The sequence below is a fragment of the Cervus elaphus genome, chromosome 20 (assembly GCF_910594005.1).
Source record: "Cervus elaphus chromosome 20, mCerEla1.1, whole genome shotgun sequence".
NCBI lineage: Eukaryota > Metazoa > Chordata > Mammalia > Artiodactyla > Cervidae > Cervus > Cervus elaphus.
Genome location: NC_057834.1, coordinates 132,911,382 through 132,930,947, shown reverse-complemented (window position 1 = coordinate 132,930,947; position 19,566 = coordinate 132,911,382). Strand labels below are relative to the sequence as shown.

General features: G+C 50.3%; 1 protein-coding gene across 1 annotated transcript in view; it reads right to left on the bottom strand.

Moving 5' to 3' along the window:
- Positions 1–19,566, bottom strand: part of INPP5D (inositol polyphosphate-5-phosphatase D) — a 149,433-nt gene that overhangs the window by 34,718 nt on the left and 95,149 nt on the right. Inside the window, exons 10-13 of the mRNA XM_043876283.1 lie at positions 9,993–10,099; positions 7,974–8,076; positions 5,450–5,646; positions 4,923–5,040 (exon numbers count right to left, since the gene is read on the bottom strand). Of these exons, the coding sequence (XP_043732218.1) occupies positions 4,923–5,040; positions 5,450–5,646; positions 7,974–8,076; positions 9,993–10,099 (525 nt within the window). The remainder of the gene's footprint in view (positions 1–4,922; positions 5,041–5,449; positions 5,647–7,973; positions 8,077–9,992; positions 10,100–19,566) is intronic.

Below are 19,566 nucleotides of genomic sequence, written 5' to 3'. Positions count from 1 at the left end.
GGACTGCAAGAAGATCCAACCAGTCCATCCTAAAGGAGATCCGTCCTGGGTGTTCATTGGAAGGACTGATGCTGAAGCTGAAACTTCAGTACTTTGGCCACCTCATGCAAAGAGTTAACTCATTGGAAAAGACCCTGATGCTGGGAGGGATTGGGGGCAGGAGGAGAAGGGGATGACAGAGGATGAGATGGCTGGATGGCATCACTGACTCGATGGACATGAGTTTGAGTAAACTCTGGGAGTTGGTGATGGACAGGGAGGCCTGGCGTGCTGTGATTCATGGGGTTGCAAAGAGTAGGACACGACTGAGCGACTGAACTGAACTGAACTGAACTGAGCCTTTTAGAGAACAAGTCTGCCAGCCCTGCTCTAGGTGGTTCTGACACATGCTAAAGTCTGGGAACCTTCTCTGCCCATCATGGCAGCTGTGAGATGTGTTGGTCTTGACTGAGATGGGCTGTGAGTATGAGACACAACAGAATTTTAAGCCTCAGTAGAAGAATGGACTGTAAAATATTTAATAAACCTTTAAACTGAATATTCATTGAAATGGTAATATTTTTAATATATGAGCCCTGGTGGCTCAGACGGTAGAGAATCTGCCTGCAATGCAGGAGACCCAGGTTCAATCCCTGGGTCAGGAAGATCCCCTAGAGAAGTGCATGGCAACCCACTCCAGTATTCTTGCCTGGAGAATTCCATGGACAGAGGAGCTTGTCGGGCTACAGTCCATGGGGTCGACTTTCACTTTCATGATATGATATATTGATATGATTTTTGTATATGTTATATTGTTAAGATTGACTTTCCTTGTTTCCTTTTCCTTTAATTTAGTACTCAAAATGTAAAACCACCCAGCTGGTTAACATTCTGTCTGGGCTGGACAATGAGAGGGCCCTGGGGGCAAGCCAGGCTGGGCCTCCTAACCCACGGCTCTCTCCCCTCTGCCCTGGCGATGATTCCCCTGCCCCCAGGAGGCCCCTCCTGTCAGATTTCTCCCCAGCCTGGGGCCTAGGTTTAAGTCCTTGCCCACCATTTCCCTGTCACAGGGCCTTGGGCAGGTTTGGGAACATCACTGTAGCCTCCAGAGCCCTGTCTGTGAGTGGGGCTCATGATAGTCCCTGCCCCCAAAGGGTGTTTGTATTAAATGACACACAGCCTTGCCCCGGGTCCACCCTCTAGGAGGTCTCAGCTCTTCCACCCGTCAGCCAGCACCCACTGAACTCCTGCCCTGTGCTAACCATGGCTGGGAGCCATTTCAGGGGAGGGAAATGGGGGTAGATTGGCCCCAGAGGAGAAGAGGAGGGGAGGGAAGCAGAGACTGGCGCATGGGAAATCCCCTGCCTCCAAGCTGCCCTCTGAGAACCATGAAACTCAAGACTGCCCGGGCCTGCTGCCCGCCTCTCTGGCCTTGTCCCGTCACCCTGGAAGGCTGAGCCCAGTGACCACAAGGCCTTTGCTTTGCTGCTCCTGCCGCATGGAATGCTTCTCCCTTACAAGGACACTTCCTCAGCTCTCTGACTTTTCAGAGAGACCCCTAGACCCCCATCCACCTCAAGTAGCCCCTGGAGCCCCCCACCCCCTGCCATGTCTCTTTGCCGGCATGCTCACTCCCCACCAACCCGCTGGCAGTCTGTCTGCCCAGCTGTGGGAGCACCCCTGTGTGCGGCAGACAGGAGCCTGGGGGCCCAGCACCGTGCTGGGTGGGGCTGGGGGCACAGTCAGCTCCGTCCCGCTGAGGGTGGTCCTGTCTTGTGATGGGAGGTCTGAGCAGGCTGTGGCCAGCGGCTGGTGGAGGGGGTGGGCAGCCCCGCAGAGGGGCTCGAGGGCTAGAAGCAGGTTCCTGGGCAGCAGAGGGCATGGGCGGCAGGGCAGGGCAGCTGCTGCCACAGGAAGGAAGGCGGACAAGTGGGTGTGGTCGCGGGCAGCTTGCGGTTTGTCAGCAGAAAGGCTGAGGGAGATTTTCACGTTCAGTGGCGGCAGTTCTATTTCCTGTCACCTCTGGGGCTCTGTCCTGTCCCTGACGCCAAGCACCAGAAATCGCTGGCCTCACCCTCACTGCCACCCACAGCCCCCGTGTGGGTGCACCTGCCCCCATGCACTCCCCACCACTCACACACAGACTGACAGGCTCACACTCACACACACAGGCTGACAGGCTCACTCACAGACACACACACAGACTGACAGACTCACGTTCAGACTGACAGACTTACGTTCAGACTGACAGACTTACGTTCACAGACTGACAGACTCAACCTCACAGGCTGACAGACTCACATTCACATACACAGACTGACAGACTCACACGCACAGACTGACAGCCATATTCACCCACAGACTGACGCACACACACAGACTGACACACTCACACACACAGACTGACAGCCATATTCACCCACAGACTGACGCATACACACAGACTGACACACTCACACACACAGATTGAGCGTCATATTCACCCACAGACTGACGCATACACACAGATAGACTCACATACACAGACTGACAGCCATATTCACCCACAGACTGACGCATACACACAGACAGACTCACATACACAGACTGACAGACTCACACGCACAGACTGACAGCCATATTCACCCACAGACTGACGCATACACACAGATAGACTCACATACACAGACTGACAGCCATATTCACCCACAGACTGACGCATACACACAGACTCACATACACAGACTGACAGACTCACACGCACAGACTGACAGCCATATTCACCCACAGACTGATGCATACACATAGATAGACTCACATACACAGACTGACAGCCATATTCACCCACAGACTGACGCATACACACAGACTCACATACACAGACTGACAGACTCACACGCACAGACTGACAGCCATATTCACCCACAGACTGACGCACACACACAGACTGACACACTCACACACACAGATTGAGCGTCATATTCATCCACAGACTGACGCATACACACAGACAGACTCACATACACAGACTGACAGACTCACACACACAGACTGACAGCCATATTCACCCACAGACTGACGCATACACACAGACTGACACACTCACACACACAGATTGAGCGTCATATTCATCCACAGACTGACGCATACACACAGACAGACTCACATACACAGACTGACAGACTCACATGCACAGACTGACAGCCATATTCACCCACAGACTGATGCATACACACAGATAGACTCACATACACAGACTGACAGCCATATTCACCCACAGACTGACGCATACACACAAACAGACTCACATACACAGACTGACAGCCATATTCACCCACAGACTGACGCATACACACAGACAGACTCACATACACAGACTGACAGACTCACACGCACAGACTGACAGCCATATTCACCCACAGACTGATGCATACACACAGATAGACTCACATACACAGACTGACAGCCATATTCACCCACAGACTGACGCATACACACAAACAGACTCACATACACAGACTGACAGACTCACACGCACAGACTGACAGCCATATTCACCCACAGACTGACGCATACACACAGACTGACACACTCACACACACAGATTGAGCGTCATATTCATCCACAGACTGACGCATACACACAGACAGACTCACATACACAGACTGACAGACTCACATGCACAGGCTGACAGCCATATTCACCCACAGACTGATGCATACACACAGATAGACTCACATACACAGACTGACAGCCATATTCACCCACAGACTGACGCATACACACAGACAGACTCACATACACAGACTGACAGACTCACACACAGACTGACAGACTCACACTCACACACACAGACTGACAGCCCTATTCACCCATAGACTGATGCATACACAGACAGACTCATACAGACTGACAGACTCACACACAGACTGACAGACTCACACTCACACACACAGATCGACAGAGTCATATTCTCCCACAGACTGATGCACACACACAGACAGACTCACACACACAGACACACACACACACACTCACAGATTCACACACAGACACTCACACTCATACACACATACTGACAGAGTCATATTCACCCACAGACTGATGCACACACAGACTGACTCACACTCACAGACTGACAGACTCACATTCATACACACAGAGGGACAGATTCATATTCACACACAGACTGACACACACACACAGACTGACAGACACACTGACACAGACAGACTCACACACACACTCACTCACTCACTGACTGACAAATTCACAAATACACACTCACGGACAGACTGAAAAGACACAGAAAACTCACACACACATTCACATTCAGACTCCACATACTCTCTTACACACACACAGACTCAGACACACACACACTCACACACACATACATATGCAGCCTTCCTCACTCGTGTCAGTTCTCTGAAGCAGCCTGACTGATCCTACTGGTCCTACTGATACCAGCGTTTCCACCTCCACCTGAGTCTGTCTAGATCTAGACCAGGGGTCACAACCTAGAACCTGTGGCTGAATCAAGCCCCCGCCTTGTTTGTAGATACAGTTTTCTAGAACATGGCCATGCTCTTCCAAGTTCTTGCTGTCTACAATTGCTCTTGTGTGATGGCAGCAGGGCTGAGAAGTTGCACATGGACTGAAAAGTCTAACATATTTACTACCCGACCCTTCAGAGCACGGCTGTTGAACCATCCTTGATCCCTGACACTCAAGGTGGGGCCCGTGGGCCGAGTTCATCGGAAACACAGGAGTGTCAGGCTCCTCCTGAGAGGTGCTGAGTCAGAACCGTGTTCTGCCAGATCCTCAGAAGCACTGGGGTAGACCCCGCATGCACGCGGCCTGGGAGGACCATCCAGAGCACTGGAGGCCGGGAGTGCCACCCATCCCAGACAGGATGGACACACACGTGTGGCAGAAGTGCGCTCACTCCCGCCCTGGCTCACCCAGTGTGTTGGCGATGCCCGTCTTCACATTGTCGGTGCAGATGTGGCTGATCCGGTTCTCGTGCTCCGGCTTGGCCAGCACCACGATGCGGATGTTCCAGAGGGTGTGGATGGCGATCTGGCGGGGAGGACAGTGCTGTGACTCTGGGCCAGGACTCAGTGCTTGACCCCAGACCAAGAGTTGCACACCCAGCCCTCACCCTCAGGTGTTGGGCAGCCTGCTGGTCATTCCTACACTTTAGGGGACCCCTAAGGATGCTTCACAAATGATGCAAAATGTCTTAAAGATAGGGCCAGCACTGACGAGATTTCAAGGAAGTAAAGGTTACCTACAAGCTTGAGCAAGGGAGAGGGATGACCCCAGTGATCAGCAATGCCCAGGGACACCATTAATTATTGGATACAGGTGACCCTCTCTGGCCCTGGATGGCAGGGGGACCACTGAGCACACTCTTGCCCCCGAGATGCTCCCGACTTGCCAAGCCCACTGCCCTGGCGTCCCACCCAGGGCCGTGGCCACTGCTCACTGTTTTAAAGGTCATGCTGGTGATCTCTTGCAGGGAGTGTTTGAGTATCTCCAGCCACTCCTTCTCTCCCAGGGGGTCCTCCTGGGTCCCGATCACGTAGATGTCATGGGGGATGTAATCAGCTGAGTCGTCCCGTGTCTTTCCCTGCCCCTTGGAGAGAAACCAGGACGTGATCTTCTTGGGAGGGGGGGCGTTACCTTCAACAGCAAAACCCAACACCGAGTGAGTCAAAGGTACATTAGGAGAAGTCAGAACAGACGTGGGGGAAACATGGGGAGGGGGCAGGGGGGTCACATAGTCACTGAAAACCCGTCAGGCCACCCAATGAAATACCTTTGATACAGAGCTATGTACTATCGTGTCCCAGGATGTTACACTGCTTTGTAAAGACAACATTAAGCTTCAAAGGCTAGAAACACCCAAAGATTCCATGTAGCAACTTGAACTCATAGCACAGACGTCAGCCACTGTCCTAGTCTTTGGGGTTATAGTGGTCACTGGGACACAGGCCTTGAGATTACTCTCCATTGTCTCCATTGAGACATCGCTGTCAGTTGACAGGTTTAGGATGGAGCCTTCTAACCCACAGTTAGGAGACAGCAACGCCCTCATTGCACAAGAGAGCTCTCAGCCGAAGACCGAGAGAGGCCATGCAGGAGTCAGCCAGAGGAATTGAAGAGCCTGGACCCCTACGCCCCACCCATGCCCACTGTCATTGCAAAAACTGAGCCAAAACAGCTCAATAAAGAAACAATGATAAAGATTTATTTCCCCCAAAATCTTCTTGGAGGTTGAGTCAACTTTTTTTTCCCCCAGAGAGATAACCATCCTGGCTCACAACTGCCAAGAAGCCAAGAACTGGAGTGACCTGACCTTTGCTCCCGCTGTGGCTCAGGGTGGGAACATAAGCCCTGGGGCCTGGTGGTCTCTGCCCGGGGAGACCCTCCCACGCTGCCCCAGTCAGCTCCTTCCACGGCGTGTGAAGGGCATGCCTGCAGCTCTTCACCTGGATGGTGCACCGCCAAATCAAAGACTTCCATGCTTGCAGAAGGAAACAGGGGAAAGGGCTGGGCGCCCGTGTGCATGAAACCCCAGGTGTGAGAGCTGAGGGACTCAGGTGGCCAGTAAGAAACAACTGACAGGGAGTGAGGGACACAGGAACTAGGCCAGCATTCTGATGGGTTGACCAAAAAGTTTGTTCCGGTAAAACCCAAATGAGAGTTTTGACCAACCCAATACTTCAGTGCGGCTGTGAAACCCTTCTTCGGGTTTCTGGGCCTGAAGACCTGGGGAGGCTGAGGCTAGTGCAAGGACGGGGGCAGCTCTTCTGAGTTCCCTGAGTCCAGCCCATCTTCCACCCAGTGACGGGCCAGGGGTCCCATGTAGCTTTTTCATTCAGATTCTCACTCCTGCTGCTCAGCCACTTCCTCCCAGGCGACTGGTCTACTGCATAGGGAGGGGGGTGGCCCTGATTCTGCTCCAGACCACAGTGGGGGAGACACACCCAATTAAATTCAAATTTCAGATAAACAATGGATAGCTTTTAGAACAAGTATGTCCCGTGTAGTAACTATCTAAAATTTAAATTGACTGGAACTTCTGTATCTACTTAATTTTTAAAAATTTCTAACTGAATATTTAAACTAAGTAATAACTTTCTATAATTCATATTAGTATAAAAATGTGTATTAGCACCTGAGTATATACTATGTATGTTTAGTACAATGGATATTTGGTGTATATTTGCACTGCTAACTGAACTGTTATACTAAATAATTATTTAGAGTAATTATATTCAGTATAACATAGTATATTAATGTACTTAGGATATTATATTTGGAATATATTAATATATAAATATATATAGCATAATATATATTTAGTATGTATTTCTGCTTCCCAGGTGGTTCAGTGGTAAAGAATCTGCCTGCCAGGAGACATGGGTTCAATCCCTGGGTCGAGAAGATTGCTGGAGTAGGAAATGGCAACCCACTCCAGTATTCTTGCTTGGAAAATCCCGACAGAAGAGCCTGGTCAGCTACAGTCCATGGGGCAGCAAAAGAGTCGAACAGACTGAGCAATTGAGCACACACAGGTATGTATTTCTAGCTAAATTCTTATACTAAAAAATAATTTGCTGTTTACAGGAAATTCAAAGTCAGCTGGGCATCATCTTTTTTTCTCTTTCTCGCTCAATAAATCTGGCAGCCCAAATCAAAGAGGAGGTTTCTTCTTCCAGGCCTAAAGCCCCTTGGTGAGCTGCCCAAGGCTGGCAGGTGCCCAAGGGCCCCTTCACCTATATATTCACACTCTTTACCTAAAACTTTCCATTTCTGACAACTACGTAACCGCTTTCAGCTGCACTCGGCAGCTGAGAATCCCAGCGCTCCTTTCTTTTGCCCCTGGTCTCAGGATGGGTACCCGCATCTAGGGGCTGGGGGTGGGGCGGACAGACGAGGATGCCCAAGGCAGCAAAGCAGAGCCTGGGGGCAGAGCCAGGAGGCAGGGCGGCAGGCAGACCCACCCATGTTCCAGGTGCCAATGAAGATGGTGATCATGTCGGGCTCCGGCTGCTCCGAGTGCTTGTTCTTCATCTGCTGGAGGAGCTGGCAGAAGCCTTCCCTCTTCTAGGAATTGAAGGGCAGACAGACTCAGAAAGGCCTCCGCCTCCCTGCACATGACACTTTCAAAGGACTGGTCAGCTTCGAGAAAACTGGGGGGAGCGCGGATCAGTGCCGACTTCCAGCAGAGCCATCTGGAAATACGTGCCCGAGGTCTTAAGAGAGAGGCTTCTCTCTGACCCCACCCTTCCTCTGCAAGACCCGACTAAGGAAAGAACCAGGGAAGCTGCGAAGACCCGACCACCTCGTGGGTGCTGCTGCATGTGTTTCAACATAGAAAATCCTAGAGGCCTTCCTGTCCAGCCTTAGGAGGTAAATTACTGTCTCATGGGTCATCCATAGGCTAGAAGACCATAGATTTTAAAAATGTGGGTGCAAAAACACTTCATCAACAAGGGTAGATGGTCAAGATACATTGTTTAGCATGAAAAGCCAATTGATGAAAGCTACGAACAGCACCACTGCGTTTGTATTGAAAAAAACAAACAAAAACCATCCTGAAAGATAGAATCCAAGGATAACTAATGTATATGAGTGTTTCTATTTTAAACTTTTTATTTGTATCAGTTATTTTTTACCAATAAGAATTAGATTACTTATGCAATGAAAGAAAATTTAAACTAAAGAAACTAATGAGAAAGAAAAGACCCCATGAAGGCTGTCTTTCCCTGTAGCCTTCACTTTGTTGTTCTGGTACATAGCAGGGCACAAAGTGGATGTGGCCCTCTCATGGCTTATAGTTCAATAGCAGAGGCAGAGGAACCAAGTGCACTCCAGAGTTTTAGGCTGCACCATGTGAAATTAGCCACATTTGACTGTCTCAGACCTCTGTAGGTGGCAATCTCCTATCATTCAATCTAATTTAATTGCAAATCTAAGTTTCCGCTGAAGAAAGCAGCTCACTGAGAATTGTGATGCTGTCTTTATGGGAAATCTGCGTTTGGCTACGGGCAGCTCAGAACTATGTGCCTCGGTTTACCCTTGTGCCTCATCTTCTGAGCACATGACCATGAGCAGAAGTGGGTTTTGGACCTCTGCCCATGTGCCCAGTATGTTGCTTCCCCCACCTGTCTGGCCCCCACTTCCTTGTTTCTCCCCAGTTCCTTCTCTGTCATTCCTCCCTTTTCAAACCTCCTTCCAGCCCTTTTCACCCTCTCAGCCAATTCTGGGACCCCCAGAGCCCCCACTTCCCTCCTACCAGCTCACCCCTGCCACACAGGTAGACAGAGCCGGGTCCCAGCACTTGATGGGGCAGTCCCCGTGGGCCCGTGCCAGGAGCCCTGTCCCTCCGCCGCGGGGCTGACACAGTCAGCCACCCTTGACGTGCTGGGAGCCCCGTGCCTGGCTCAGTGGAGCCGGACACTGCAGGATAAACAGCAGGGCTGCAAGGCTGGGTTTCTGCACCTGGCTGGGACATGTGAGGTGGGAGCTCGGGTCACAGAGACCGTCTGTACAGATGCCCCCACAACGCCCAGATCCCAGGTTTCTCCATCAGCCCACCCCTCTCTCATTCCAGCAGCCAGACCTGGTAGGGAATCTCACTTCTGCTTGGGGGCAAGTGTAGAAATGGAGGGGGTGCTGGTTGACACTCAGATTTAAATCTGGGGTGTCTCTGAGGGCCTCCGGGCACATCCCAGGGAAGTTCAAAGCCTCCCAAGGGGGCTCAGGGCTGGTAAGACGTGGATGATAAAGGAGGCACTCTTTCATAGGCCGGCGTGGTGGCAGAGGGAGAGGATGGGGCTACTAGCTGGCCTGGAATGCATCCCCCCACCTTTCTGGGCTTGGCTTCAGGTGGGAAGTGGGTGTGAGAGCTGAGCGAGCTGACGGTACCCAGTACCCACTTCCTGGCACACAGCAAGCCTCAGAAACTGTGCCTCCGTCACTCCCCTCCTGGTTTGTCCTAGGGCTTTGTGGTCACTTACTTTGGAGTCAGCAAAAACGTACTCCTTCCGCAGGGTCTTCTCCTTCTCCGTTTCCACCAGGATCACCAACTTGTTCAGAAACTTCTGAGACTTGATGAGCTGCAGGACTTAAGAGGGATGGAAGTTTATTTTTCTCATCATCCTCCAACATGTGCAGAGTCTCCAGGGCACTCTGGCACCTGACTTCAGCAGTCCTGACTTTTCTGGACCCAGGCTAAGCACCAAATCTGTGCCTGGTCTCCCAGATTCTTGCTCCTCGCTGCTCTTCCAGGGAGGAGCTCAGGGTTGGGAAGGGTGGAGCCTGGACTGGGAAGAGGTGGCCCGACGAGGGCAGAGACAGTGTGCCGGTCCATCTTTTCAGCTCTCTCCCTCTAGCCCTTCCTTCTCTCTCTCTCGTCCTCCTACCTCCTTTCCTTCCTCTCTCTTCCTCCCTTCCTTCTTGTGCTTGTTTGCAGTTTATATCTAAATGAAAAATTAAATATTTGTATTTCTGTCAATGATTAAAAGAGGCTCAAATCATTATCAACAATAGTACTTCCCAACTTCACCTCCCTCCAGTGTCCTGCTCCCTAGAGGCACTCACTTTCAATTCCCCGAATGGATTTTTTGTTGTGAATTTTATTAATACTTTGTGTCTTTCAATAAGACGCTTATATTGCTACTTCCTGGAGTTCCAGTCTTACGTACTTCCTACTACATATGGACTTCCCACCATAGAGGATGAAGATTTAGCTCTCTTTCACATTTACAGCCTCTTTCCCTACCTCACCATTTCCCTCCCCCTGCCAGTGTATAATTTCAGTGCCTCCACCATCCCTCTAATAATTACATCATCATTTTGGCCGGATAAGCATTCCATGTTTGTTATTATGGGAATGCTCTTGACAGACAAGCCTCGATTGCTTTCTTTTTCCCACACAACTTTCTGTTTTTTTCCTGGAGTTAATTGCCATATTTTTCCACTGGTCCAAACTCTCTCCCTCTGTAATTCTCTTTTCCATGAGGCCAAGCGCTTTCATCAGTTTCATTGCCCTGAGGGTTTCTCTCCCAGGGCCTCTGGGTCTTCTCCTCTCCCAACCAGTCACCTCAAGGTCTGATGCAGAGCCATGACTTAGGGCCTGCCCTCTCCATCATCCAGGAAATCCATTCACCTCTGCCTCACTCATATTGGACCCCACATCTTCCTCTTCCTCAGCTTATGCCTTCATTTTGGTAGAGCAACATCTCTAGCAGCTTCCCAAGAAAGAGGGGATGGGGCAAGTCACTTTTGGAGGCTTCGAATGTCTGAAAACGCTATACTCACACTTCCCTGACACAGCTCTAAGTTGGGAATAATTTTCCTCAGGGCTCTCGAGACCCTGCTCCATCATTTCTGGTTCACAGCATTGCTACTGAGACATAAAATGTCATTCCGATTCACCTACATGCAGAAGAGTTCACAGGCATGCCTGACTGCTGTCCCGGGGGAGTCTGCTTGAAGGTGGCCCTTGGTTGGCATCTAGGACCTTGGATTTGGGGAGTGTATCAGCACGCCTGGAACTAAGAGCAACTCACTGCACCTGTGCTACCTGTATGAACAGTGCTTGTGGTTTATGCTGATACTAGTTGTCCTCCTGGGCTACAGTCCATGGGGTCACAAAGAGTCGGACATGACTGAGCAACTAACACTAACTGGGTTTCCCCCTGAGAGTCTCGACTATAGGTGTGAAGGAGCCCAGGAGACCAGTTCAGTTCAGTTCAGTCGCCCAGTCGTGTCCGACTCTTTGTGACCCCATGGACTGCACCACTCCAGGCCTTCCTGTCCATCACCAACTTCCAATGAATATTCAGGACTGATTTCCTTTAGGATGGACTGGTTGGATCTCCTTGCAGTCCAAGGAACTCTCAAGAGTCTTCTCCAACATCACAGTTCAAATTCTTCGGTGTTCAACTTTCTTTATAGTCCAACTCTCACATCCTTACATGACTACTGGAAAAACCATATCCTTGACTAGACGGACCTTTGTTGGCAAAGTAATAATGTCTCTGCTTTTTTTTTTTTTCCCCAATGTAACATGTCATATTTATTACTGGTCTCAGATTGATAGTGAGGAAATAAGAAACATCAGGAGCCAAGCATTACAGTAGTGATGTTCTCACTGTGATTTGTCTCTGCTTTTTAATATTCTGTCTAGGTTGGTCATAACTTTCCTTCCAAGGAGTAAGCGTCTTTTAATTTCACTGCAGTCACCATCTGCAGTGATTCTGGAGCCCCCAAAAATAAAGTCTGCCACTGTTTCCACTGTTTCCCCATCTATTTATTCCCCTGTGTGACCAGCCCCCAGTGAAATCCTGGGATGATGAGTCTCTAACAAGCACCCCTGGTAGATGGCATTTCACACGTGTTGTCACAACTCAGCGAGGGAGGAATTCTGCTCATCCGTGTGACTCCGAGGGGAGGGGCTCCTGGAAGCTTGTGCCTGGTCTCTCCTGGACTTCACCCCAGGTACCTTTTCCTTTTGCTGACTGTACTCTGTCCTTTCAACTGCAGTGAATCACAGCAACATGACTCCATGCTAAGTCCTGGGAATTTTCCTGGAGACTCAGTTAACCTATATATGATCTTGGGGACCCATGCTGCTGTTTAGTCACTAAGCCACATCCAATTCCTTTGCCACCCCATGGACTGTAGCCCGCCAGGCTCCTCTGCTCATGGGATTTTCCAGGCAAGAATATTAGAGTGGGTTGCCATTTCCTTCTCCAGGGGATCTTCCTGACCCAGGGCTCAAACCCAAGTCTCCTAACATCTCCTGCATTGGCAGGTGGATTCTGTACCACTGAGCCACCTGGGAAGCACTGGGGACCCATGACACAATCTGTAATCTATCTTTTGCTTTGAAGTTTTTGGGATCTTTTCTTAGAATCCAGTGTTGGGAGACTTTTCAACGTTGCATGTGCCTCAGGCTATGTTGGAATATGGTGGGCTGTTTTTAGTCTGGAAACTGGTGTTGTTCAGTCCTGAGAACTTTTCTCGAATTGTTTCTTTAATGAAATTTCTCACCGTTTCCTTGTTTTCTCTTACTGACTCTGATTATGTTGGTACTGGATCTCCTGGACTGATCTTCTAATTTTCAAAAACCTCTTTTCTCCTATTTCTCTTCCCCTTATCCTTTTGTTCTACCTTCTGGGAGTTTTCCTCAATTTTATCTTTCCACCCTTCCTTTGAGTTTTTATTTTAAAACTTTCTGGAAAAAATTCTGCTATAATGTTTTATTTCTTCTTACCAATGTCCTTCCGCTCCCTCCCTCCTCCTCCTTTTTCTTCATTTTTATTTTGTTCTCTGAATGTTCCTTGAATAACATTCTGTTCTGGTTTCATGGCCCAGTTTCTTTAAAACCATCATAATTTATTTCCTCCAAGTTTGTCTTTTTGCTTATTTCTGCCTTGAGTCTTCTCCTATTATAGGCTTCCCTCCAATGACTGGGGGTCCTTGGGTCCCAACAGTGACAGTGGGGGACTGTCCAGCAAGGCTTCTGCACGGGGTGATCTCACGGGGAACCTCTTCATGTCAGTATCTTTTGATTTTTGTTTCTGGGTTGGTTATCTTCCTGCCTGCAGGTAGTGAGCCTGGCTGGCAGCATCCCAACCTGGGCAAGGATAAAGGCTGGCATCTCGGCATTCAGAAATACCTGTTATCGAGTCCTCTGTGTCTGGTAGATTCCTCTGCCTTCACTGTGCCCGCAGCCTCCCAGTCCCTTACCTTCTCGAAAATAAACTTTAGGTCTTCTGCCTAACGTGTGAGGGGAAGCCACTGGCTGTGTGGAATGGGTGGGGATTTGGTGGGTTTAAGTCTTTAAAAAGATTTTTATCCAGTCCTGCTGTTTATAACCCCAGCTTCACCCTCACTCCAGGCGCCCCTGATACTATCTGTTCCTCTGCCCTTTGTGGTTCTGTGGTGTGAGTCAGGCGTCTCAGCTTTTCCTATGATACATTTAAAATTTAGCTTTTTGGTTCCTATAGCACAGTTATCATGATCCATCGCTTTTCAGAATTGTGTTGCCGTCATTTTCTTTCCTGTTTTCTTTGTCCCTCTGAGTTTTGCCTTTAGGAAGGGAAAAGACAGTCCTGTGTGTGTTCAGCTACCCTCTTGAGCTGAAGTCTCACTCAAGGGAAATCGTGGGGGTTCCGTTCTCAGAAATCCCATTGGCCTTATCAGCAGTGGTAAATGTACCATGGCATGGGTCTTAACCGCAACTGGAATGCCCCAACTCTTCCAAATCTGCTGCTATTAGGCTGTGTCTCCTTCCGTCTGAACGTCTGGTTTCCTTCACATCTACTTGCAGGACTGTGTGGCTTCCCTGGGATGTGAGGTCTTGATGGCTCAGAATTATATTAAAGTGAAAGTCGCTCAGTCCTGTCTGACTCTTTGTGACCCCATGGACTATACAGTCCACGGAATTCTCCAGGCCAGAATACTGGAGTGGGTAGCCTTTCCCTTCTCCAGGAAATCTTCCCAACCCAGGGATAAAACCCAGGTCTCCCACATTGCAGGTAGATTCTTTACCAGCTAAACCACAAGGGAAGCCCAAGAATACTGGAGTGGGTACCCCATCCCTTCTCCAGTGGATCTTCCTGACCCAGGAATCGAACCAGGGTCTCCTGCATTGCAGGCAGATTCTTTACCAACTGAGCTATCAGGGAAGTCCCAATTAGTATTATTAATACTAATGTGAGTGTTAGCAGGTTCAGTAAGTGGCCCACTTGTTCCCACACCTAGTTAAAGAGAATCTTGTTGGTTCTTCCTCCCCTTGTCCCTCTCCATCTCATCCATTAGTAGGTATGGGCAGGTCTACCTCCAGAACCTGTAGATCACAGGCTTCCCTGGTAGCTCAGACAGTGAAGAATTGGCCTGCAATGTAGGAGACCCAGGTTCAATCCCTGGGTTGGGAAGATCCCCTGGAGAAGGAATGGTTACCCACTCTAGTATTCTTGCCTGGAGAATTCCATGGACAGAGGAGCCTGGTGGGCTACAATCTTTGGGGTCACAAAGAGTTGGACAGGACTGAGCGACTAACACTTTCACTTTTGGGTTTCCCTGGTGGTAAAGAATGGTGGCAAAGAATGGTAAAGAATCTGCCTGCAATGTAGAAGGCCCGGGTTCTATTCCTGGATTGGGAAGATCCTCTTGAGAAGGAATGACTACCTACTCCAGTATTCTTGCCTGGAGAATTCCATGGACAGATGCAGGCCACAGTCCATGGGGTGGACACGGCTGAGTGGCTGAGCACACCTCCAGAACATTCCCAGTCTGTCCATTTTTCCCCATCTCAAACCACCACCACTTCTTGCCTGGCTACTGTCACAGCCCTTTAATTGGTCTCTGCATGTCTGCCTGCCTCCTGCCATCACTTATTCTCAGCACAGCAGCTAGAGTTCCTTTTAAAGGCAGATCACACCATGCTCCTGCTTAAAACTTCTTTAATGCCTGCAATGCGGGAGACTTGTGTTTGATCCCAGGGTCAGAGAGATCCCCTAGAGTAGGACACGGCAACCCACTCCAGTACTTCTGCCTGGAGAATCCCCATGGACAGAAGCCTGGCGGGCTGCACTCCATGGGGTTGCAGAGAGTTGGCCACAACTGAGTGACTAAGCCCTGGTGGCTCACTGCACTTAGAGAACATCCTGGGCCGCCAAGGCCCCGGGACTGTTGCCCCATCTCTGCACACCTGTGCTCCAGCCTCCCCGCCTCCTCACACCTTGAAACCTCTGCCCAAGGGCCTCTGCCCCTGGTTTTTGCATAGCCAGCATCTTCTTGATGCTCAACGTCAACTCCAACGGCATTTTGTCATTTCCTCCATGACTGTCATGTCCTCCCATTTAAGTTCCCAGATGAGAGCTTACCACTCCCTGATGCCTTCCTGGTTTGTGCACTCCCGTTTCTTTCTCTCCCTGACCCTTCCTTGGATGTCACCTCTCTCGGGGCTAAGAGCACACCTGGTGAGCTCAGCTACACATCCCCAGCACTCAGCAGGTTGTAGCTGCTCAGTGAGTGAGAACATGATTTCCTTACATGGCAGCTGCCCTTTCCTAGGTATGAGAGACCTTGATGCCAAAGCTACTAATGAACATGGTGACCAGAACAAGGCAAGGAAGCTCCAACACCTGCAGCCAAAGATTTCCTCCAAGAGGGCAGCACTTTACAATAATAACCACGATTGGAATCTGACTGTGTGTCAAAACTGCTAAGGACACGCCTGATCCCACCGGCCCTCACAGTAGCCCTATAGGAATCCATTTCACAGATGTGAACATGGAGGCGTGGAGTAGTTCAGTCACTCGCTCAGGGTCACACCATTATTAGCCGTGGACGTGAATGTGGTTTCTCCAGAACCCCTAGACCCTGAGGCACCCTGCCTCGCCACTACCAGCTGCAAAGAAGCCACCTAAACACACAGCCACGTGAGCTGCGTCCTTTCACTGACCTCCAGTCATTCATTCACTCGTGCACTCGGTATGTGTTTATTGATCACGTATTCTGTGCCAAGCACTGTTCTAGACTATGGGAATTCAGCAGTGGACAAAGACCACCCACCCCTGCCCTCCTGGGCCCTGTGGAGCCCACACTGACGGTGGAGGGGGGTCAGGAATTTATAAGTGACATTACAAGTGCTCAATCCGCAACCACCGAGCTCACACCTGCTGAGAACCAGGTCCTGTGCGAGGACTTGTGGATTCCAGGGCAAGTGAGGGGAAGACCCCAATCTTTGGGGCAGGGGACTTGTGAACAGGTAATTGTGTTCTGACATGACAGGTGCCATGACAGAGGATGAGCCAAGCCCCACTGACCCTGAGGGAAGACAGGAGCCAGGCTGGTGAGGCCCCAGAGAACTGGCTGGCAAGCCCTGGGCATTTGTGCTTCCCTTTTAAGGGCTCACAGACCCATACCACAGTAATTCATTCTGGACTCCAGCTGGGTTTTCTCAGGGCCACTCATCTTCAGCTCAGCTCTATCCCCCTCCAGGATCTCATGGCACCTCCCACTGTCCATAACTCACAAAAGTGTACACTCACCCCCCAGATGGTAAACCCGTCCATGCTCCCCAGCCTCCAAGAGAACATCTCCAACTCTTACTCCGCATTCAAGGCCCTGCCCACACCTGGGACGCCATGCCCTGCTGGTCTTCCCTCCAGGGCCACAAGTGACATTTGATTTCCCTAACACCCTGCTGCATTCCTTGCACATGCCTTTCTCTGAGTTCAAGTCCTCTCCCTTACCACATACTTGAACTCCTATTCAGCCTTCAAAGCCCCAGACAGAGCCACCTCTGTGGTATGAGGCGTCCCTGCACCACCTTACAACAGAGCTAATCAATCCTTCTCCAGGGCTAAGCTCACATCTGACACATGTTGTAATACATGCTCACGTCAGCTTTCCCTCCTAAACCACAGATTCTTGGAGGGAGGGCTAACCTCAGGGCTGGCTCACAGGAGATGTTCAAAAGAAAAAGGTCCATTGAATTAACTGACAAGAATTCACAGGGCTTCTCAGAATCCTAACAGGCATTTCTTTCAGTTCAGAAACCTCAAGTGTTTTAGAGCAAGCGGGCACTCTCTGACAATCTCCTTACTCATCTGAGGCTTCCGTTTCCTCTTATCAAAATTGGGCCCACCTCTTTCAGTTGTAAGTCAGTCTCCATGACAGTGAAGAGGAACTTAGTGTTCTAAGCTGATCTCTCAGGAGTCCTCCCTGCTCACACCTTCAGTAAGTCCCCAGTTCTCCCGCCCAACTTGGCAGTGGACGGAGCGGTCCCACCCCTGCCCTGTGACCCCAACTCTGTGAGTATGACAGCCTGTCACACTCCAGTGTCTCGGGGCTTCACTTCCTGCTCTGTCCTCCTCACCGATCAGCTCTGACGTCCTCAAAGCTTTCCTGGAGGGATAATTATACCATGATGATGGTGCTCATGCTCAGTCGCTTCTGTCACGTCCGACTCTTTTCAACCCTGCCAGGCTCCTCTGTCCATGGGATTCTCCAGGCAAGGATACCGGAGTGGATGGCCGTGTTCTCCTCCAGGGGATGGTGGTAGCAGTCAATTTTATTGAGCATCTGCTAGATGCTAGGCAGTGTGTGCTTTGATGTTTACTTAAGACTCATGGCCGCCCTACAGGATGCTACTATACCCATTTGACAGAACAGCAAGCTGAGGACACTGCTCTGTCTCTACTCCAGGAGGAGCTTCTACCATGACCACAGAGTCAGGCTCACAGGGCACACTGTAGTTCTTGGCAATTTCAATCAGGTATCTCTCCACCAGGATTTGGGGTGGGGCCTCCACACTTCTTTTGTGCAGTAGCCCATTATTCATAGTTCCAATCTGGTTGGTCCTAGATAACCTGCACATTCCTTGCTAGAGAGGGCTCTAGATGAAGCTCACAAGCAGCTGACCTGAGACTGCAGGCTGGGCTTCTGACACCTCCCTGCTCTATCTACCCACTTCTCCAGGCTGTATCCCACCTTCTGCACAGGGCTGGTCCCCAGACTTCCATCCCCTTGCGGCCCTGAGAGCATCCCTTGCACTTTGGTGCCTCAGCCCAGGTGGGACTCAGGAGCAGGTTGCAGGACAGGGCAGATGCACACAGGGCAACCCCCATCCCCTGGCCCTGGACACTCTGCTGTGGGGTCAGTGCTGCTGTTAGGCACAGGGAGGGACCCTCACAAGCATTAGCTCGTCTACTCATGACAAGCCTATGAGACATTACTATTACTCCCATTTTACAGATGAGAAAATGGAGGTACAGAGCGGTTAAGCCGCTAGGCCAACAGAATTCAGCAAGCAAGTGGCAGAGCCTAGATTTGAATCCGTGCAGTCTAGCCTTGGAGCCCATGCAAGTTCTTATCCTCTGTCCTACTGTTCCCAGCACAGTGTCTGGCATCAAGTTTTTGCTGAACATACAATCTCCCCACCCACGGAGGTCCAGCTCTAGGGTTTCCTGGGGGCAATGGGAGGAATCTGCAGGACTTGGCTGTCAGGTCAAATATCTGCCCTCTGAATACTCAGCTCAGGCCAGTTTTCTCAACGGGGTGAGGCTGTGGCTTGTGTTATGTTCCCCAGAGACCCGTGTGGGACATGCCGTGACCTGCTCCCATCTGCTATCTCTGCTGGCGAGAGCTTCAGGGCAGGTGGTGCTGACCCAGGACAATCTCTCAAGGCCACTCCAGCTCACAGGGCTAAATAGCAGAGGGCAGACAGCATGGAGCCCACGCTCCCAATAGGCACCTGCTCCGCAAGGCTAGTGAGGCGGGATTTCCCCAACTTCTCAACTCTGGCCATCAGTCATGGTCTCCAACTAGAACCTGTCTCCAGAACATTCTATCTATCCCACAAGCCAGGCCTCTAGCAGAACCAGATGAGAATTCCCTACTTCCAGACAGCAAGAAAAGGGTTTTCATGTAACCCCATGTATACAATGTCTATGTATATGTGCATGTGTGTATAACTACAACACAAGTTTAATGAAAAAATATTTACCTTCAACTCTTTGCAAGGGCTTCCCTGGTAGCTCAGACGGTAAAGAATCCGCCTGTAACATGGGA